The sequence below is a fragment of the Saccostrea cucullata genome, unplaced genomic scaffold (genome assembly GCF_032062105.1).
Source record: "Saccostrea cucullata isolate Sc308-1 unplaced genomic scaffold, CSIRO_AGI_Scuc_v1 ctg13059, whole genome shotgun sequence".
Lineage (NCBI taxonomy): Eukaryota > Metazoa > Mollusca > Bivalvia > Ostreida > Ostreidae > Saccostrea > Saccostrea cuccullata.
Genome location: NW_026920662.1, coordinates 1 through 17260, shown reverse-complemented (window position 1 = coordinate 17260; position 17260 = coordinate 1). Strand labels below are relative to the sequence as shown.

At 32.5% G+C, this 17260-nt stretch overlaps 1 protein-coding gene across 1 annotated transcript; it reads left to right on the top strand.

Moving 5' to 3' along the window:
• Window positions 1–6: 6 nt before the first annotated feature.
• On the top strand, window positions 7–14708 carry LOC134254724 (uncharacterized; the record flags this gene model as incomplete). The annotated part of the gene is made up of 11 exons (XM_062737261.1): window positions 7–167; window positions 1806–1957; window positions 2411–2598; window positions 2918–3069; window positions 3160–3294; window positions 3570–3697; window positions 3979–4138; window positions 11936–12084; window positions 12754–12869; window positions 13182–13305; window positions 13597–14708. Coding segments are annotated over 11 exons (1722 nt in total), but the record flags the coding sequence as incomplete, so codon positions are not given.
• Window positions 14709–17260: the final 2552 nt, after the last annotated feature.

The window sequence follows — 17260 nt, the reverse complement described above, 5'->3', positions numbered from 1 at the left end:
GCATTTCTAGATTGTCTATGGAATTCAGATGAAGCACTTTTGCCTATTGTTCAAAATGATACAAGAACACATTTCCTTCTTATTCCTTCTGCTGATGAAGTACATGCACAATATGGGGCAGTGTGGATGTATAATAGAATAAATACATTACTAAAAAGTATTGTAAGGTATTTATACAAGTTTTTCTTATATAGGATTTATAACTTATGAATGATCTTTAGTGTTCATTAGTTATCCTGAATTATAACATAAGTTTTGATTGGATAAGAAACTAATGTAGTAAAACACACGTATAACAAACTACCGGGCCTGAGAGACATATATAATTTTGCTTCCTTTAACTAACACATGCTTAATGTAATTTGTTACATCCATTTAGATCACAATATATTTTAGAGTCACTAGGAATAAAAGTTACTTTGTGGTAAGCATCAATTCTTTATAAGCATGTATACTATAGCAGTGTACGAAATTCCCGTCCGCCCGCACGCCTGAGACGTACTAAATCGGGCACGGACGTATAAATTTTACTGTGCATCAGCCCGCTTGGACGCACTAGTACTAATTTTACCCTATTCCCTCCTCTTTTGCAGATAAATAGTTTGAGAAGGTAAAGATCAAATATTTCAATCAAAATGCAAGCCATAATTCTCCACAGACAACAAAAAATAAACAAATCAATAAATCTGTAAAGATATGAAGAACACCACAATCGTTTTTTAATCTGAATTTCCTGTTTTCACGCATGAAACGATATCTTCGACTTTCCGCTAGTGTATAGTGCATTTTTTAAAAACTTGCAGGATCAGACAGATATCAAACGTATTCACACGTGTTAAATTAAAAGAATCAATTGGTATTAATATTTGAATAATGATCATAGGTCATATATTAGACAAAGCTAGAATCTAGTGTACGAAATAATATGAACTTTCACCTAAGGTAACATGGTGAGCTTTTATTCATTGTTTGTTATAAATAACTTTTGTTTTTAATTAAATTAAGGATAAACTTACGTTAGATTAAATCATGTAGCAATATTTTTACTTTTTAAATAATTTTATTTAAAAAAATAATTGAATATAGAAATAACACATTCATTTTTTAAAATATAAGTTTAATGGCAAATAAAACATAAAATTCTAAATGTTAAGAATTGTTCTTACGTACTAAAATTATAATATTTTTTTCTTTTTAATTAAAATCAAGCAGACTCATTTAATGTTTGTGAATATACCTATATATAAACTTTGATACTAAACAATGCTAAATATCATTTTAAAAATGTAAATGAAATTGGAAGAAAAAAAAATGACAGTGATGTTTTATTTTTTCTAACTTCATATTGAAAGTGAACAATTAATGAAATTTTAATCTTAGTACTTACTGTGTACGAAATTCCAGTGGATGTGAAAAAAATTAACAAGTTTGAGTGTGCGTATCCTGAAGTTCATAAATTGAATTTTATTATGCGGGCTTGCTAATTTTCAGCAGGGCTGACAGATTTTTTGAGTAGTCAGCCCTGCTGGTCCACCTGAATTTTTTCCGAGTTTCATACACTGACTATAGGTGTGTTTTACTATATTAACCTTGAAAGATTTCTACTGAAGTTGTACAGTTGTAGGTAAATCAAACTCTGGATTATTCACTGTAATACATATATCTTTATATTGTATTGTACATCATGTGCATAGAATACAAAGGCATTTATTTTTTAGTCCTTAAAATAAATATAAAGAGTTTTTTTTTATCTTTTATAACTAATTGATATACTGAATATTTGAATGGAGTTATTTTGTTTTTAGATCAGAGGCAGAGAGAAAGACCACAATGAATCGGTTTCATTTTTCAGTGCTTCCACTTTGGAAACTTGGGAATTGGTTACCAACATTACTGAGGGAGTGGGAGTGTGTTGATCATAACTGTGGATATGACCAAGTTCTTATCCAGTCAGATGGTACAGTGTACTAACATTTTTATTTCTATGCTGCTGAAATCTATAGACTATGCTGAAAAATGCCTGTTTACAGTACATTTTATCACACAATTTTTTTAATGGATGTGTATTTACCCCTGATTCCTCTAGTCTTGTTAGTAGGAGGATCGGAAAAAGTATAATAGCTTCTGTATTAGTTAGACTAAAAACTTGATATTAAGGTGAAGGCCCAATAACACCCATGCAGTTTTATTCATTAATTACATGTATCTATAAAATCTGTACGATCTATTGAATATGAAGTTCAGAGTAAGGGAACATGTATACTTGGTTTCATATTTTAATGGGCTTCAAATTTCATGGTTTTTGTTTGTTTGTTTGTGCTTGCTATTAAAATTTATTTAAAATTTCAATCAAGATAAAAACATGAAATCATTTTTATATTATCTAATAAACATTTATTGATTCAAACAGCATTAGATTACCCTACTGTGTTAAAGAGGCTAGATGCTCACTACGATTGGTTACCAAGTCCAGTATCTGCATTTGGAAACAAAACATTGTCACTGGTTCTCACAAACTCAAATGGATGTCAGCCTAGTACTAGTGTCAATGGTTCAGTTGCTCTTGTAACAACTGGAGGATGTTCATATTTCAAAAAGGTATTAACCGAACTCTGAACAGTACCGGGTATATCAATGTCTTAAAAGCATGCTTTATAAACTTCATAAAATGAATTTTATGTAATACTTTATATGTCCCTACAGATAACTAAAAAATGATGATTAATACTTTCTGGTGATTTACGGTCAGTTTAAATTTGCCAGCCTAACTTGTATAAATTCAATTTTCATGAATTTGATTTCCCGTATAAACTGTGATGGTGATCTATGTTCCTAAAACTTTCTCTTGTCTGTTATTCAACAATGGATTTAACAGTCCATTTTTTCTATGAAATTGATTTTAATACATGTATTTTAGGTTCAAGTGATGCATGATTCAGGAGCTATTGGAGTTTTAGTGATGCAGAATAAAACAGAACCACCACAAGACATGCAATGTCAAGACATTGAGTGTAACAGCCCTTTACAAATCCCCGCCAGCATGATTGAAAACTTCAGCTTTCCTCCCAAGTCCGTATAGCTAATTATTAACAACATTTAGCCTATTCTTGGCCTTTTTTATGAACTCACTATTTATTTTATTTCTGGTTACATTTTCAGATCTCGTCTCAATGTTACATTCCAGAACACACCCTCCCCAAACTTCTTTGCAGCCATTGATCCTCAGGGTTTACTACAGGAAGTGGGGTGGTTCCTATATCCTTCAATGAGTTTCATTAACTGGCAGACACAGTGGTAAATTATCCCTTTTTCATATCCTTGAATAAACAAGAAAGTGAAGAAACCCAAATTGATCAGTAAATATGTGCCCTCCAATTGCATGTTTCAGCAACCTGTCATAAGATTTAGATGTTAATTTTAGATTTCAAGGTACCGTTAATGTTTCATTAAATAAATTCATCTTATGTTGTGGACAACGATATAAATAATTGTGTAGATAAGAAATTTTTTCTTGTTCCTCATTATATCATTGCTTTGTTTATTCTAAATTTGAAATGATTTCTTTAAAGGTTTCAGTACAGGGAAAATTTGACTCAAAGATTACAGAGACCAGCTCAAGTCATCCACGTTTTTAAAGAACAAGTCATGCAGGGACAAGCAGGAGTGGTTGCCAACATTTCTACAGCACAGTTAACAAGTTAGATTCATCTTGGATAGTGCAAAGGAATCAGAATTTTTACTCTGAATTTATTTGTCAAGCCTCTAAAGATAACATTTGATTCGCTCATATGAACTCTTCTGATTAAAGTCATTCAGCATCTGACTATAGTCATTATATAAATGCAAATTCGGCAAAATTGCACTGAGGTTAAAATTGCAACCGGAAGTCAGCTAACAGTATTCAATTTCTTTTTTCATCTTAATTTAAAATTTTAAACATGATGTACACCATGATTTGAATTTTGTCACTTTTTACAGACTATCAGGGATTAGAACTGGACATGTCTCTTTCTTGTCCTGGTGACAAGGATACAACATGTGGCCACTGGGATCATGGGATCAGCTTGTTTGTTTGTTGTAATCCCAAATCCCCTCTCTGTGGAATGGAGATAGGAAGATGGATCAGTCCTTTCAGAAGGTTGGTAAAATTGTTCAAATTTATTCTGTATAATTTAAAATCACAGCACTTCCACATTTTCTATATGCAAGGAATATTTCATGTACATGTACTTGAAATGAAAACATGAAGTCTCTACTTACGATAAGAGTGGCAACTGATTAATCGGTTCATGTTAAAATGGATCCATTTTTTGAATAAAATAACCCTAGCTCTTTGTTCACCATGATCCAAGGAAGTAAGAAAAAACACTATATATATTTAAATTTTAACCTGAAAAAATGTTCATAGGAATAAATACTATTGATTCTTGGAAATGTTAATTTCTTTACAATTAGAGAAACCGTGTATTTAAGTTTAATGATTTACACCTACAGGGAAAATCTTATTCAGTTACAAGTGTAAAGGGAGAGGAGAAAATGCAGGGGACCAGACCAGGGTTTGAACCCAGGCCCCCTGAATCTCCAGTCAGGTGCTCTACCAGCTGAGCTATCTAGCCACCAGAGATCGAACTCGGCTGACCGCCACATTCCTCCCTCCGCAAAGACCCCAACCCAGGCTCTTGACATCCGTGGCAGGCCTCTCACCTGTCAATTCTAGGGCATGGCACGGCATCAAATGTAAAAGGAGAGGAGAAGATGCAGCAGACCAGACCGGAATTGATTCCCAATCCAGCCATACAGTTTCTCCTTTCCTATTACAGATTTGGTGCCATTGACCACCCCTGGAATTGCTGGTGAAAGACCTGCCAGGGGGTAATAAGAACTTGGGTTGTGTCATTGAGGGTGAAGACAATTTAAGGAGGGAGGAATGTAATGGTTTGGGCCATGGAGCTCAGTCTGTAGAGCACCTGACCGGAGTTTCAGGGTTCAAGGGTTCGAATCTCGGTCTGGTCTGCTGCACAAGCGTTCTTTAAAACCTTATATCAAATGCTTATTTTGTAATTATGGGCATGAGCTTTGCTATTGTTTTCCCCCGTTTTATAAGGAAGTTTGATTTGCACGCATCACTGAACATGAACACACAACTCTGGTGACTTTGCTTTTTTTATAGCTCACTTGAGCTGAAGGTTCAATTGATCTGTCTATCTGTCCATCTGTTTGTAAACTTTTCACATATTTGACTTCTTCTCAAGAACCTCTGGACCAATTTCAACCAAACTTGTCGGAAAGCATCCTTGGACGCAGGTGATTTAAAGGTGTTCACAGAAAGTGTCATGTCCTCTTGCGAGTAGAGATTATTAATAACATGTTTTTTTATTGTTTATAGGTTGTATTTTATTTGAAAATGTATGCTTTATTATTGCTAAATAATGCTCAATGAAATAATCTGTTTACTTGTTATGGAGGATTTTTATTGTATTAAAAAGTTTTTAAAATTTTCATACAGTAAAGAAGACAATATAATTAATATAGTATCATTTTTGTTAAAATTGAGCATCCTATTTTAGTAGCATGGTCAGGTGGAGGTCATCATATTTTTTCTTGAGAGAGGGGATATGTGACAGGTCAGATTTGGATTGGAACTAAGGCCCCCTTTTATCTGTGGTCAAGTGTTCTTCCAAATAAGCCATCAGGTTACCAATGATCAAACCCATCTAACCAACACATTCTCCCTCCTTAAAGGTCTTTAATTGTTTCTTAAGACACCAAACCAAGCTCCTCACTGCCAGGTATTTTACCTGTCACTCCCAGGGCATGGTGCAACACAAAATAGAACAGGAGAAAAATGCAATAGACCATACCAGTGGCCAGGTAGCTCAATTGGATGTATTATACTGATTTTTCCCTATATAAAATTAAATGATTAGATCTGAACAATTTCCTAGAAATCCCTGTGAATCGGCTAATCCTCATGCGTTAGTTTTTCGAGCTAATCCCTCCGTCAAAAGCTAGTCATGCTAATCCTTGTGCATTATTTTTTTTAGCTAATTAATCCCTTGGTTCGAAAGCTAGTTATGCTTATTCGTGCTTATCCGTAATCCTCTAGTTTTCATGATCAATAAATATAAATTGTGATTTTATTCAGTTTTGCGAATAATGATTATTGTATCTGTAAATGAATATTTTTTTTTTAAAAAGGTGATCTTTACAATTTAAATTTGTATCAGTATAATAAAATACTTAAAGTATATCATTGAGGGAGTTAGCAAGAATCCAGTTCCTCTCGACCAAGACTATTTCAGGAGGCGCGATGCACCAGGGGGAATAATACTGGTGTTTAGGAACTGGATTCTTGTTAACTCCTTCAATGATATACCTTAACTGCATAATAGCACCTGACTGGAGATTCAGGGGGTCCCGGCCCCAGTTCAAAATCTGTCTAGTCCTTCACAATAATTCTTCTCTTATTTAATTTGGTGCCAAGACCATGATTTGATTGGTGGAAATTTGATGATATATGAAAATTTTTTATTACTCAGCATTTTCTATACAAAAATATGAAGTTGTATTGATGTTTCTTTTTGAAATTGATATGGGAGCATTCCAACATTATGATGAGTTATAACTGTGTGTCACTTTACCCCAAAAGACCATAAAGAACCCAAAAGGAGAAGGGGGCAATTATATAATTTTTCATTGAAATAATTTTTAAGCGGTTAGCTAGCTAACCGCTTTATGGCATGGGCCTCCAAAAACCGGAAACTTCCATAAGGCGCTACCTATCGACATCGCTTTATGGCACGTAACCTTATCCTTCTGCAACCAAAACCGGAAACTTCCACAAGGCGCTACCTATCGACAACGGTAACTTCAGTAAAGCGCTTCCTATGATTTGTATACTGTTGGCGTAATACGCCCCCTGGTGAGAGATTGACAATAAGCTGTGTATGAAGAGTGGCTATTATAACGATTATATCGAATTCTTATTAGACTAGTATTTACCAATGCATTGACAATACTTAAAACACTAACTTCAAAGAACTGATAATTTGGTCCTTATTACATGTACATCGTGCGATCGCGATTTATAGCAACTGTTAGTTTATTTTTGAAAGTTGAACGATACGGTTAATTATACAGCAGGTTGAAGGTTATTACAGACTGCAAAAACATCAGCAAATCTCTCGATCGAGTTTGATTTTCCTTGCCAAAGTATTAAGAAACACCATTTATTAAGTTAAGTAATACCTGAAAAACGCTTTTATAAAAACACCGAATACATCTGTACGTTTTACACTTTTTGTAACGTTTTTATGGAAACAATAGGATTACCTCCACAATGAAACGTTTGTTTTCTTCTCTTTTCTTCTCTGTCTAATAAACAGATTATAAAAGCTCTGCTCCCAGGGGTAAATTCTCTACTCCGTCTTTGATAATTTATGACAAACGATCATAAGGGATCATTTAAGTCAATAAAGTACATTTCATAAAGCTTGATAATCTTGTTTACTCGCCAGTCTTCACGTAGAAGTAGTAGTTCATAATATTACTAAACGGAAGTATTCAGTATCTGTATCAAAATACAGAATGATCAATGATCGATTTAAGATGAAAAGCTGACTCCTGAAAGTTCAAGAGATGGGATCCGTTGCCTAGAAGAAGTAAGCATCCCTCGTTGACAGGTTACACCCGCAGTGAGCCTACACATCTGGAGCTCTCTGATATCAATTCATTTACAAAGTCTCTGCTCAGCCATCCTTTTTTCTCTGACTAGCCAGCTGTAGATCTACACTACTCCAAATCCATTAATTTAAAGAATTTAACTTGTCATTTTTTTAGTTGTTTGCTATAGTAGGCTTTACGATTACCTAATTTCAGATTCAATAGAGCATGAAAGACAATTAAATTTTCAACATCAACATAATTGTTTTCATCCAGAGAACGATTGGATGCCACCAAGAGAGAACTTTTAAAAATGCACTTCCTGTCTTTCAAACTGAAGAAATCTCATGTTTAAATTTTGAAACATGCATTTCAATCTAATTGAAATTTATTTAAATGTTCCAAATCCGCTACCGCTTCTCAAACATCTAACATCCCATTCGGGGTCACATCAGGGCGACCTTTCGATTATGAATACATGTACTAGTAAACACAAACACTTTGGCCATGTAGATTCAAGCCTCGGTAAACAATTCTCAAATTAATTCCACGGCTACATATCATCGTTATTGATACTGTCTTACGTTGAATTAAAGTAATTTTGGAATAAATTTCATGTATAGTCTGCAGTCTAGCATCTGAACGTGAATAATGCAAAAGAAAGAGCACAAACTATACAAGATACCCCACACGTCATACATAACACAGCTTTTGCAATGCATATTTTGTTTACTACAAGACTCCTCGGGTGTTTTGGTTCGGTGGTGAAAACAAGAAACCCATCTGAACTATAAGCCAAGATTTCGGAGGAACCATTTTCTTTGGCTAATCAAAGATTCACTCTTAAATGACCCCAAATAGGATATTGTTAGATGTTTGAGAAGCAGTAGTGGATTCAGAACATCTAATTTTAATTAGACTGCATCCATCTGTGACCTCAGTTTGGAATGTTATTGGTTTTACTATTAAGTAAAGTATTACAAAAACAGAATGTCTGTTTTTTTTTTTTTTTTTTTTTGTTCTCTGATGACAAAGATATGCATACTTAAATATCATCATTTCATGCACTTTTTGCGGTACATATTAGATGAAAGCATGCTAACCGCTTTTCAGTACTTTCAGTACTTTGATTGATATTAAAATCAAAATCCTTTAGGGTTCTTTTTGAATCCATTTGGGTTCTTTTTGTGCATATAAGTTCTTTTGGGTAAAGTGATGAATCCTATAGTTATGGTTTATCCAAGTCATAATCCATTAGGAAAAAGGATGACAAACAATAATTAAAATGATTAAAATATAGATCTCTACATAGTGCAAATTACTTTGTACTATTGTAGAGATCTGCATGTATTTTAATTGGATTGGTGGACCAAGACAGAGGTCTTAAGTTTAATACAGGAGTAAAATTATTTAACAGATGTGCATGACATCAAAGGCTATAGTTACAGTTGTACATGTACATGTAAATGTTACTTTTATTTCTCAGTTACTGTAGTAGTAAATGAACAACTTCTGTGTCATTTCAACATGGAACAATACTTTTTAAAACAAATTTATGGTCCTAATTTTGTCATCAATTACAACTGTGCTTTTCCATCTTCAAATGGTACATACATGTAACTGAATTAATAGTATACCGTATAAGTAGAATTTTTAGTGTGGATTTAATTTTGGCATTATTAGCGAGGGTTCCGAGATTGCTAAAATTGAATATCACTAAAAATTAATTGCAATTTATTTGTTATGACTTCTTTAACATTCATTTCAAAATCGCTAAAATAACATCTCGCTAAAAATAAATTACCAGTTTTTCAGAGCAAATCGCTAAATTTGCGTCTCGCTAAAATTTCCACTTATACAGTATTTTCTTCAAATTTATAATGACTTTAAAACTTTATAATGACAAGAGCTCTTGCCCCAACATAAACAGAGAAACTGACTCTCTTTGTTGGTTTTGATGAACCTGCAAATGCATTGTTTACTACATTACAAATCTGAATTTTGCTTGATTATAGACAACACTCTAGACAATATTTTAAAAACTGAATTTACTGAGGAGGACTAATACCCCCCTGGAATTAGGGATTATTTGTTGATCGAGACTTTAGCGCTGGTATTAAAATAATTAATCAAATACCATTGAACTGTAAGCATAATTTGGTTGGATTATCCTCACTTAAAATAAAGTTAAACATTAATTTAGTGGTTCTTTGAATTTTTTTTTTCAAAAGATTTTCTTAAGTTAAAATATGACATTATTATTATAAAGAGAATACCAAAATAGCCGCCCCCTATCACAATTTTCTAAGCACCCAGGACAATTAATAGGTTCAAAACCCTACTTCTCCTTCTGAGTCAGTTTAGTAAGTTACTTTTATGCATTAATTTGTCACCAAAATTTTACTAAGCAATTTTTGGGAACAGTATACAATCATACATGTATTTTCATCAAACTTTGTTTAAAATACATGTTTACTGTATGTATTGGTAAGCACAAGTCAACTGTTGTTGAAAATCTCTAAATCTTCAGTGCATGATCCTCCTTTCAACCCTCATGTTACATATACTGATAGCTTGTTAATCTAAATTTCAAGAAATTATGTGAAACATTTTCAATATCCACATTTCATAATTAGTCACTTGTTTTAAGGAACAGTTAATAAACTGTGTTTGATTGTATGTTTTCTGACCTTGTCCTTCTTTATAATATTCACCTCCCTTTTCTTAATCTTGAGTTATAACTGCATTATTTCTGAATCCTAATTATTTTTACCCTTCATAGAACATCACATAAATGTACCTCTCTCAATTATTCCAGAATTTTGAAATTTACTGGTACCCTGAAATTTTGCATTTAATGTAAAGCATTTTTAAGATTCCTTCAATCAACAACACAATTAAATAAATGTGAAGATTCTGTGTTCTATTATGATGACCTTGACCTCACATTTCTATTTTTAATACATTTGTCCATTTTTCTTGAACATTCTATGAAATAACATCTGCATTTGATGTCACATACAGGTATCTTAGCAAAATCTTAGCAAATGCAAATTAATAATAAATTGATACCCGGTACCTGTATAAACAATTTGTGTGTCTTTATCTTTTGTAAATTGTGACTTTAAAATTGATCATGACTTTTTTAAACATTGATGTATGTTGCATTTCTTAATCAATGACTCTTTGTTTCCTAATAGTTCTTGAATATGACCATTAACTTTTTTTTACTAAGAAACATCTTGCTAAGAGCAATTTAATTATGCAAAGATGCAAAGTTGCCCCCTGACCTTCACCATTAACCCAGCTTCAATTACCTGTACTTGATTTTGCATACACTTATAATGAAAAAATCAGAAGAATACACTTTCTGTTGACATATTGTAGTTAAAAACTGTACCTGATGTTGAGAGTTTGACCAGTTCCTTCAGAGCTGTAGAGTCCAGTGTAACTGTAGCCTTAGCATTACTGTAGATCAATGACTTTATGGAGTCAAGCTTTGTCCGTGTGTCTGACTGTGTCCCTCCTAACACAGGGTGATAATTATTCACCAAATGTAGCATCAACATCACTACTTGAAGATATGTCAGCATATCTTAATTCTTAAACAATATACAAAATATCAACAGAGGATAACAATCAAAACCTTCATGGACTATTTATAATCAAGGACATCTGCATCTGTTACAGTAAAGCCTCATGCAACAAGTTCATCAAAATATCATGTTACAAAAAAACCCTCGTTCTCTTGCTTATAATATTTAGCTCTACTAGTGGAAACATACCTGTAGAGGTCGTGCAATATTAAATCAGGTGTCTGTTTTCCATCTGTCTAGCTGGCAAGTTCCTTAGGCCTTTTTGTATGTAAACATTTTTTTTCAAAATGTTCCTCCTAAAGTTTTTGGCCCAATTATAAGATTTGGTACCCAAGTATTCTAAGCAAAGATGCACAATTCTAAAATAATTACACAGTAAGTCTTTTTATCAGGCTTTGATTTTGTCAAATGTTTTTATCATTAGGTTGGTTAATTAATTACTTGAAACTGGATTCAAACTGTCTGAGGAGTAGTGTTTTAAAAGAATTTAACAGAGATCAATTTATATTCTTTTAAAACCTCATACAGTTTGAATCCAGTTTCAATAAGACTTGTTACATAAGTAGACTTTACACAGATACAGCTGAGATACACAAATATATAGCTAAAGTCTCATCAGAGACTTTGGGTTAACTTAGCATTTTCTTGCACTTGTATACACTTCCTTTATTTTTCAGGAGAATTGGTCGCTGGTTGACTGATATTTCTCCCTTGCTTCCCATGATTCAGAACAACCAATCAGCTGTCTGTAAATTCACAATGAAAACAGCACCCTGGGCAATGCCTTGGATACCTTCTTTAAATCTTAGACTCTACAAGACAAATGGTAAAAAAAAAATCTCTTTTTAGAGATTTATATTAGTGGCTGGACTGTACATTAGATTACATTTTGCTCTTTAATATTGTAAAATATTGTTTTAGTACATATATGTACACAAGTTTAGGCATCAAAGTGATCAAACTATGTTTGTGACATGGTACTATTTGTTGTTCCATTACCCCTTATAGGTGCATCGACTCATTATTGAGTGTTTTAACTCAAGTTTTATTCAGTTTACAACCTTCACTGCATTAAAGTGAAGTATGATTATGCTAGATATATATTGACTTCTGAGATTTCTAATCATTGATCAAGAATAAATATTATTGCATCTATCAACAGTATACGCTCAGGTTAGATGAGAATTATATATCATGTTGAGAGAATGAGAACTCAATTGAAGATCAAGATTAATTTTGTACTATATATCTAGACTGATATTTTCAAATCTCCTACAGATGTAGTATAAGCATATAATAAGCTATATCCGGAGGTATGGGAGTATCTTGGTCAACATCAAGGGCAAAAGGTCTAAGTCACTGATATAAGTATGTGGGATCTGCTTGATTTTTGTCAGATATCTGGTTCAAAATGTCAATCATTTAAAAAAAAAAAAATTCTGACACAAGAATGAGAATTTTATATATAAATATAGCTATAATTCTTATTTTTCAGATACCATTTCCCCATCGGAAACTTTTGTGCTATACCAACCTGGTGCAACATTTGACAACCATTATAATTCTCATTTTAAACCATACACCTTCACCCCTCCAAAAGATGTCAAGAAGGCAAGTCATTTGACGATCAGTAGCATTAATTATGACAATATTCCATAATTGTTTACATCCAGTCATTTTATATCAGTCTTACCAACATTGACACTTAACTTGATAAGAAGTGACTTAGTGAGTTATAAAAAATGTGGGTATATTTTTCTGTTTACTCTTGAATGGTTAAATGACAGCGAAAATATTATACAATTTATATTAAATGAAGATATTAGATTTTAGGGCTTGTTACTTTGTAAGTTTGTATGCATCATACATGTATTAACTTTAGAGGTACTGAAGTTATAATTTAGTAATTTGTTGTACTTATAGGTTGTGATATTTGCTGTGATTACTGGTCACGGAAGTGATGAGAATGGCTGTGGAGAATTCTGCGTTACTTCTCATCATTTTTCTGTTAATGGACATATCAATAACATAACCTTCAGTGATGCAGGTGAGTTACTTTAGTGTAGAAGTTTTATTTTTGATAGTTTAAAATATATTTGTATAGAAAGATGTGACAATGGTCCTTTTCACATTTAGGGTAAATTAAAAAAAAAAAGATTGTGTTTCAATTTCTTAAAATTTTAATAGTCATAGTATACTAGCAATGCAAGTATTTTAATCACCAAAACTCTTCTCTACTATTTGTCCTCATATAAACCTTCTAATGAAAATTATGTATGGTTTATGTTTATTTACTTCATCCTGCAGTCTTATTTAATATTCTTTTATTTTGACATAGGAACTCCTCTTGGATGTGCCAACCAAGTTTTAAGTGGTGTAGAACCAAATGAACATGGTACCTGGTTGTATGGTAGAAATGGTTGGTGTGATGGTAGAAACGTGTTTCCTTGGGTTATTGACATTACTCAACAAGTTTCTCTGGGCAAAAACAATCAAATAACATACTATGGCTGGTTCAATGGAACAGATCCAAATCCCAAACAAAATCCAGGAATGATATCAATTTATTCATATCTTGTTTATTATAAATCTTGACTGTACTGTAATTGTAGTGTATGGACAATTTTTCATCAACAACGAATATAAACTTGTAGAGGACTTGAAAAGATATGGACCAAGAGGCCCACAATCATGTAATCAATTTTGAACCCTCTCAAATGAAAAACGTGTGATATCATCACACCCTTTTTTTCCCCATTCCTTTACTTAGTACTGTATCTCACTTTTTTAAAACAGTGCCAAAATTCATGTATTCATTTAAATGAATTAACGATGATCTTGGTTTCTTGGATTTTATATTTAAATTTTGTCCTATCTGATGTAACTAATTGGAGTCATCCTGCTTACAGATGGTAACTTAAGACCCATAGGTGACAAGCTAAATTGTATAATTTCAGTCAGACTTACTATGTTCTTGAGGTGTGAGTTGGGGTTGTACTTTTATTGATAGTTGCGACAGGTGCAGACTTTTTTAATGTTAACATTTTGATTTTACATCTTAATCTTCTCTCCTAGTCTCTGAACTTCTGTGTTCACACAAGCAAGGCTGCTGTCTGGTAAGATATGACATTTGTAACACAGTAGATAAAGAAAAATATTTCAATGTGATGACAACTATTATCCATAGTTTCCTGTTATTTGTTATTTTGTTTCCAAATTACTTATTGACATATCTTGTTCAATTTATATATAAGCATTCCAAAGAATTGCAGAGGTGATTTTTTTGGCCCTGCTTTTTTTTTCATCCTCATGCTGTGCAAAGTTATGGACTATATTTTGTTTAACAATTAATGATTAAATGTACATACATGTATAAAGATAGCCAATGCATTCTGACTTTAACTTAACTCATGTACCAATATATTAGAAAAAAAAATTAAAGACATATATTCTTTTTTCAATTGGTTTTTGTTTTACATTTTCTTACAAATCATTGTGGTTGTCATCATCACTTGCCAAGAGTTTCTGATCCTCCACTCTCCTCATAAATTCCTCAAAAAGTAAAGATTTTCTGCAGATTGAAGTTCAAAACAAATGCAGCAGAGCAGAACTCCCGGCCACCAAAGATGTAAACTTCTGTACACTTTGATTTTAGTAAAGCGGTGTTGACCAGTAAATGCTGAGTATGCACCCCTATATATTTCAACATTTGCGCCTTTACCTACATTATCTACTTTAACGTGATCACCAACTTTTAGATTCACAATTACAGTTCTGCTTGTCTGGCCCCATAGTTCTTCTCATGAACTGACCTACAGTGTATATATTCTTGCTACAATTTGCTTGTTAACTATTATGGCAAGCCAGGTCTATGGCATGCCAAATTCACAAAAATGAGCAAATCATAGTTTCACAATCGATAAACTAGGTTTATCGGTTGTAAACTATAGTTTACAGACTGTAAACTATAGTTAACAATGTTAATCTATATTTTACATCTGTAAACTATAGTTAACGCGATAATCTATGTTTCACAACTGTAAACTATACCTTACACTGAAAACTATCATTTGCGATTGCAAAACATAGATTTTCTGATAAATACAGTTTCATGATTTGTAAACTATAGTTTACAAACCGTTAACTATAGTTAACGATCTGATAAATATAGTTTCACGATTTGTGAAACTATGATTAACAACTCTTAACTATGGCACGCCAAATTCACAAAAATGAGTGTATATATTCTTGCTACAATTTGCTTGTTAACTATTATGGCAAGCCAGGTCTATGGCATGCCAAATTCACAAAAATGAGCAAATCATAGTTTCACAATCGATAAACTAGGTTTATCGGTTGTAAACTATAGTTTACAGACTGTAAACTATAGTTAACAATGTTAATCTATATTTTACATCTGTAAACTATAGTTAACGCGATAATCTATGTTTCACAACTGTAAACTATACCTTACACTGAAAACTATCATGTGCGATTGCAAAACATAGATTTTCTGATAAATACAGTTTCATGATTTGTAAACTATAGTTTACAAACCGTTAACTATAGTTAACGATCTGATAAATAGAGTTTCACGATTTGTGAAACTATGATTAACAACTCTTAACTATGGCACGCCAAATTCACAAAAATGAGATAAACCTAGTTTCACAATAGATAAACTAGGTTTATCGACTGTAAACTATAGTTTACAAACCGTAAACTATAGTTAACGATTCGTTAAGTATAGTTCACGATTCGTTAAGTATAGTTTTCATTGGTAAAACTATATTTAACAGTCATTAACTATAGTTTACGAATGCTAATCTAAGTTTATCTGTCTAACTAAAGCGTTAACAATAGATTTTGTTGATAAACATAGATTCACGTTTGTAAACTATAGTTTACAATCGTAAACTATAGTTAAGAGTTGTTAATCATAGTTTCACAAATCGTGAAACTATATTTATCAGATCGTTAACTATAGTTAACGGTTTGTAAACTTTAGTTTACAGATCGTGAACAAATCAGATAATCTATGTTTTGCAATCGCAAATGATTGTTTTCAGTGTTAAGTAATAGTTTACGGTTGTGAAACATAGATTATCGCGTTAACTATGGTTTACAGATGTAAAATATAGATTAACGTTGTTAACTATAGTTTACAGTGCGTAAACTATAGTTTACAACCGATCGCTTGACCCCAACATCCGCTGCAATGCATTATCGGAATGTACAAGTCGAGAATTTATTAAAAAATAAAATATATGATTTGTGGTTTATTCTTTAGATGGAAAATATGATGGTCACTAGATATTTTAAAGTTCATTGATGTACCTAAAGCGGTTTTAATTTTATGGCGCTAGTCCACGAACTTTTTGATAACCCCTCGTAGTGTATCAAAAGAGTATATATATGCATTTCCCTGAAAGCTTTATCTTCATTGTTAACTTTTTTAACATAAGCTACGTTCATACAGAAAGTGGGGTTGCAAGATCCTTTTATTTCTAGGTTATACTAAAGTGAACAAGTCCATCATCATTATTCAAGAAACGTTAACATACTATGATTAGGAAACGCAAGGTAATGATCATTAAAACATTGTAAGCACTGCATTCTAGTCTATGCACTTGTCAGACATAAATGCTAATTCCAATGTATTTTTTTCGTATTCTCATAATTATGTTCAATAATTGTCTTTCAATTGGTTAAGAATTGCATTTTGTAGGTTCGCCAAAATCAACTAGAGCAGTCATGTGTTCGTTGTTGATACTCTCATTAATGTTGAGACCTGTATGGCACGCCAAATTCATAAAAATGAGATAAACCTAGTTTCACATTTGATAAACTAGGTTTATCGACTGTAAACTATAGTTTACAAACCATAAACTATAGTTAACGATTCGTTAAGTATAGTTAACGATTCGTTAAGTATAGTTTCATCTGTAAAACTATATTTAACGGTTGTTAACTATAGTTTACAAATGATAATCTAAGTTTAT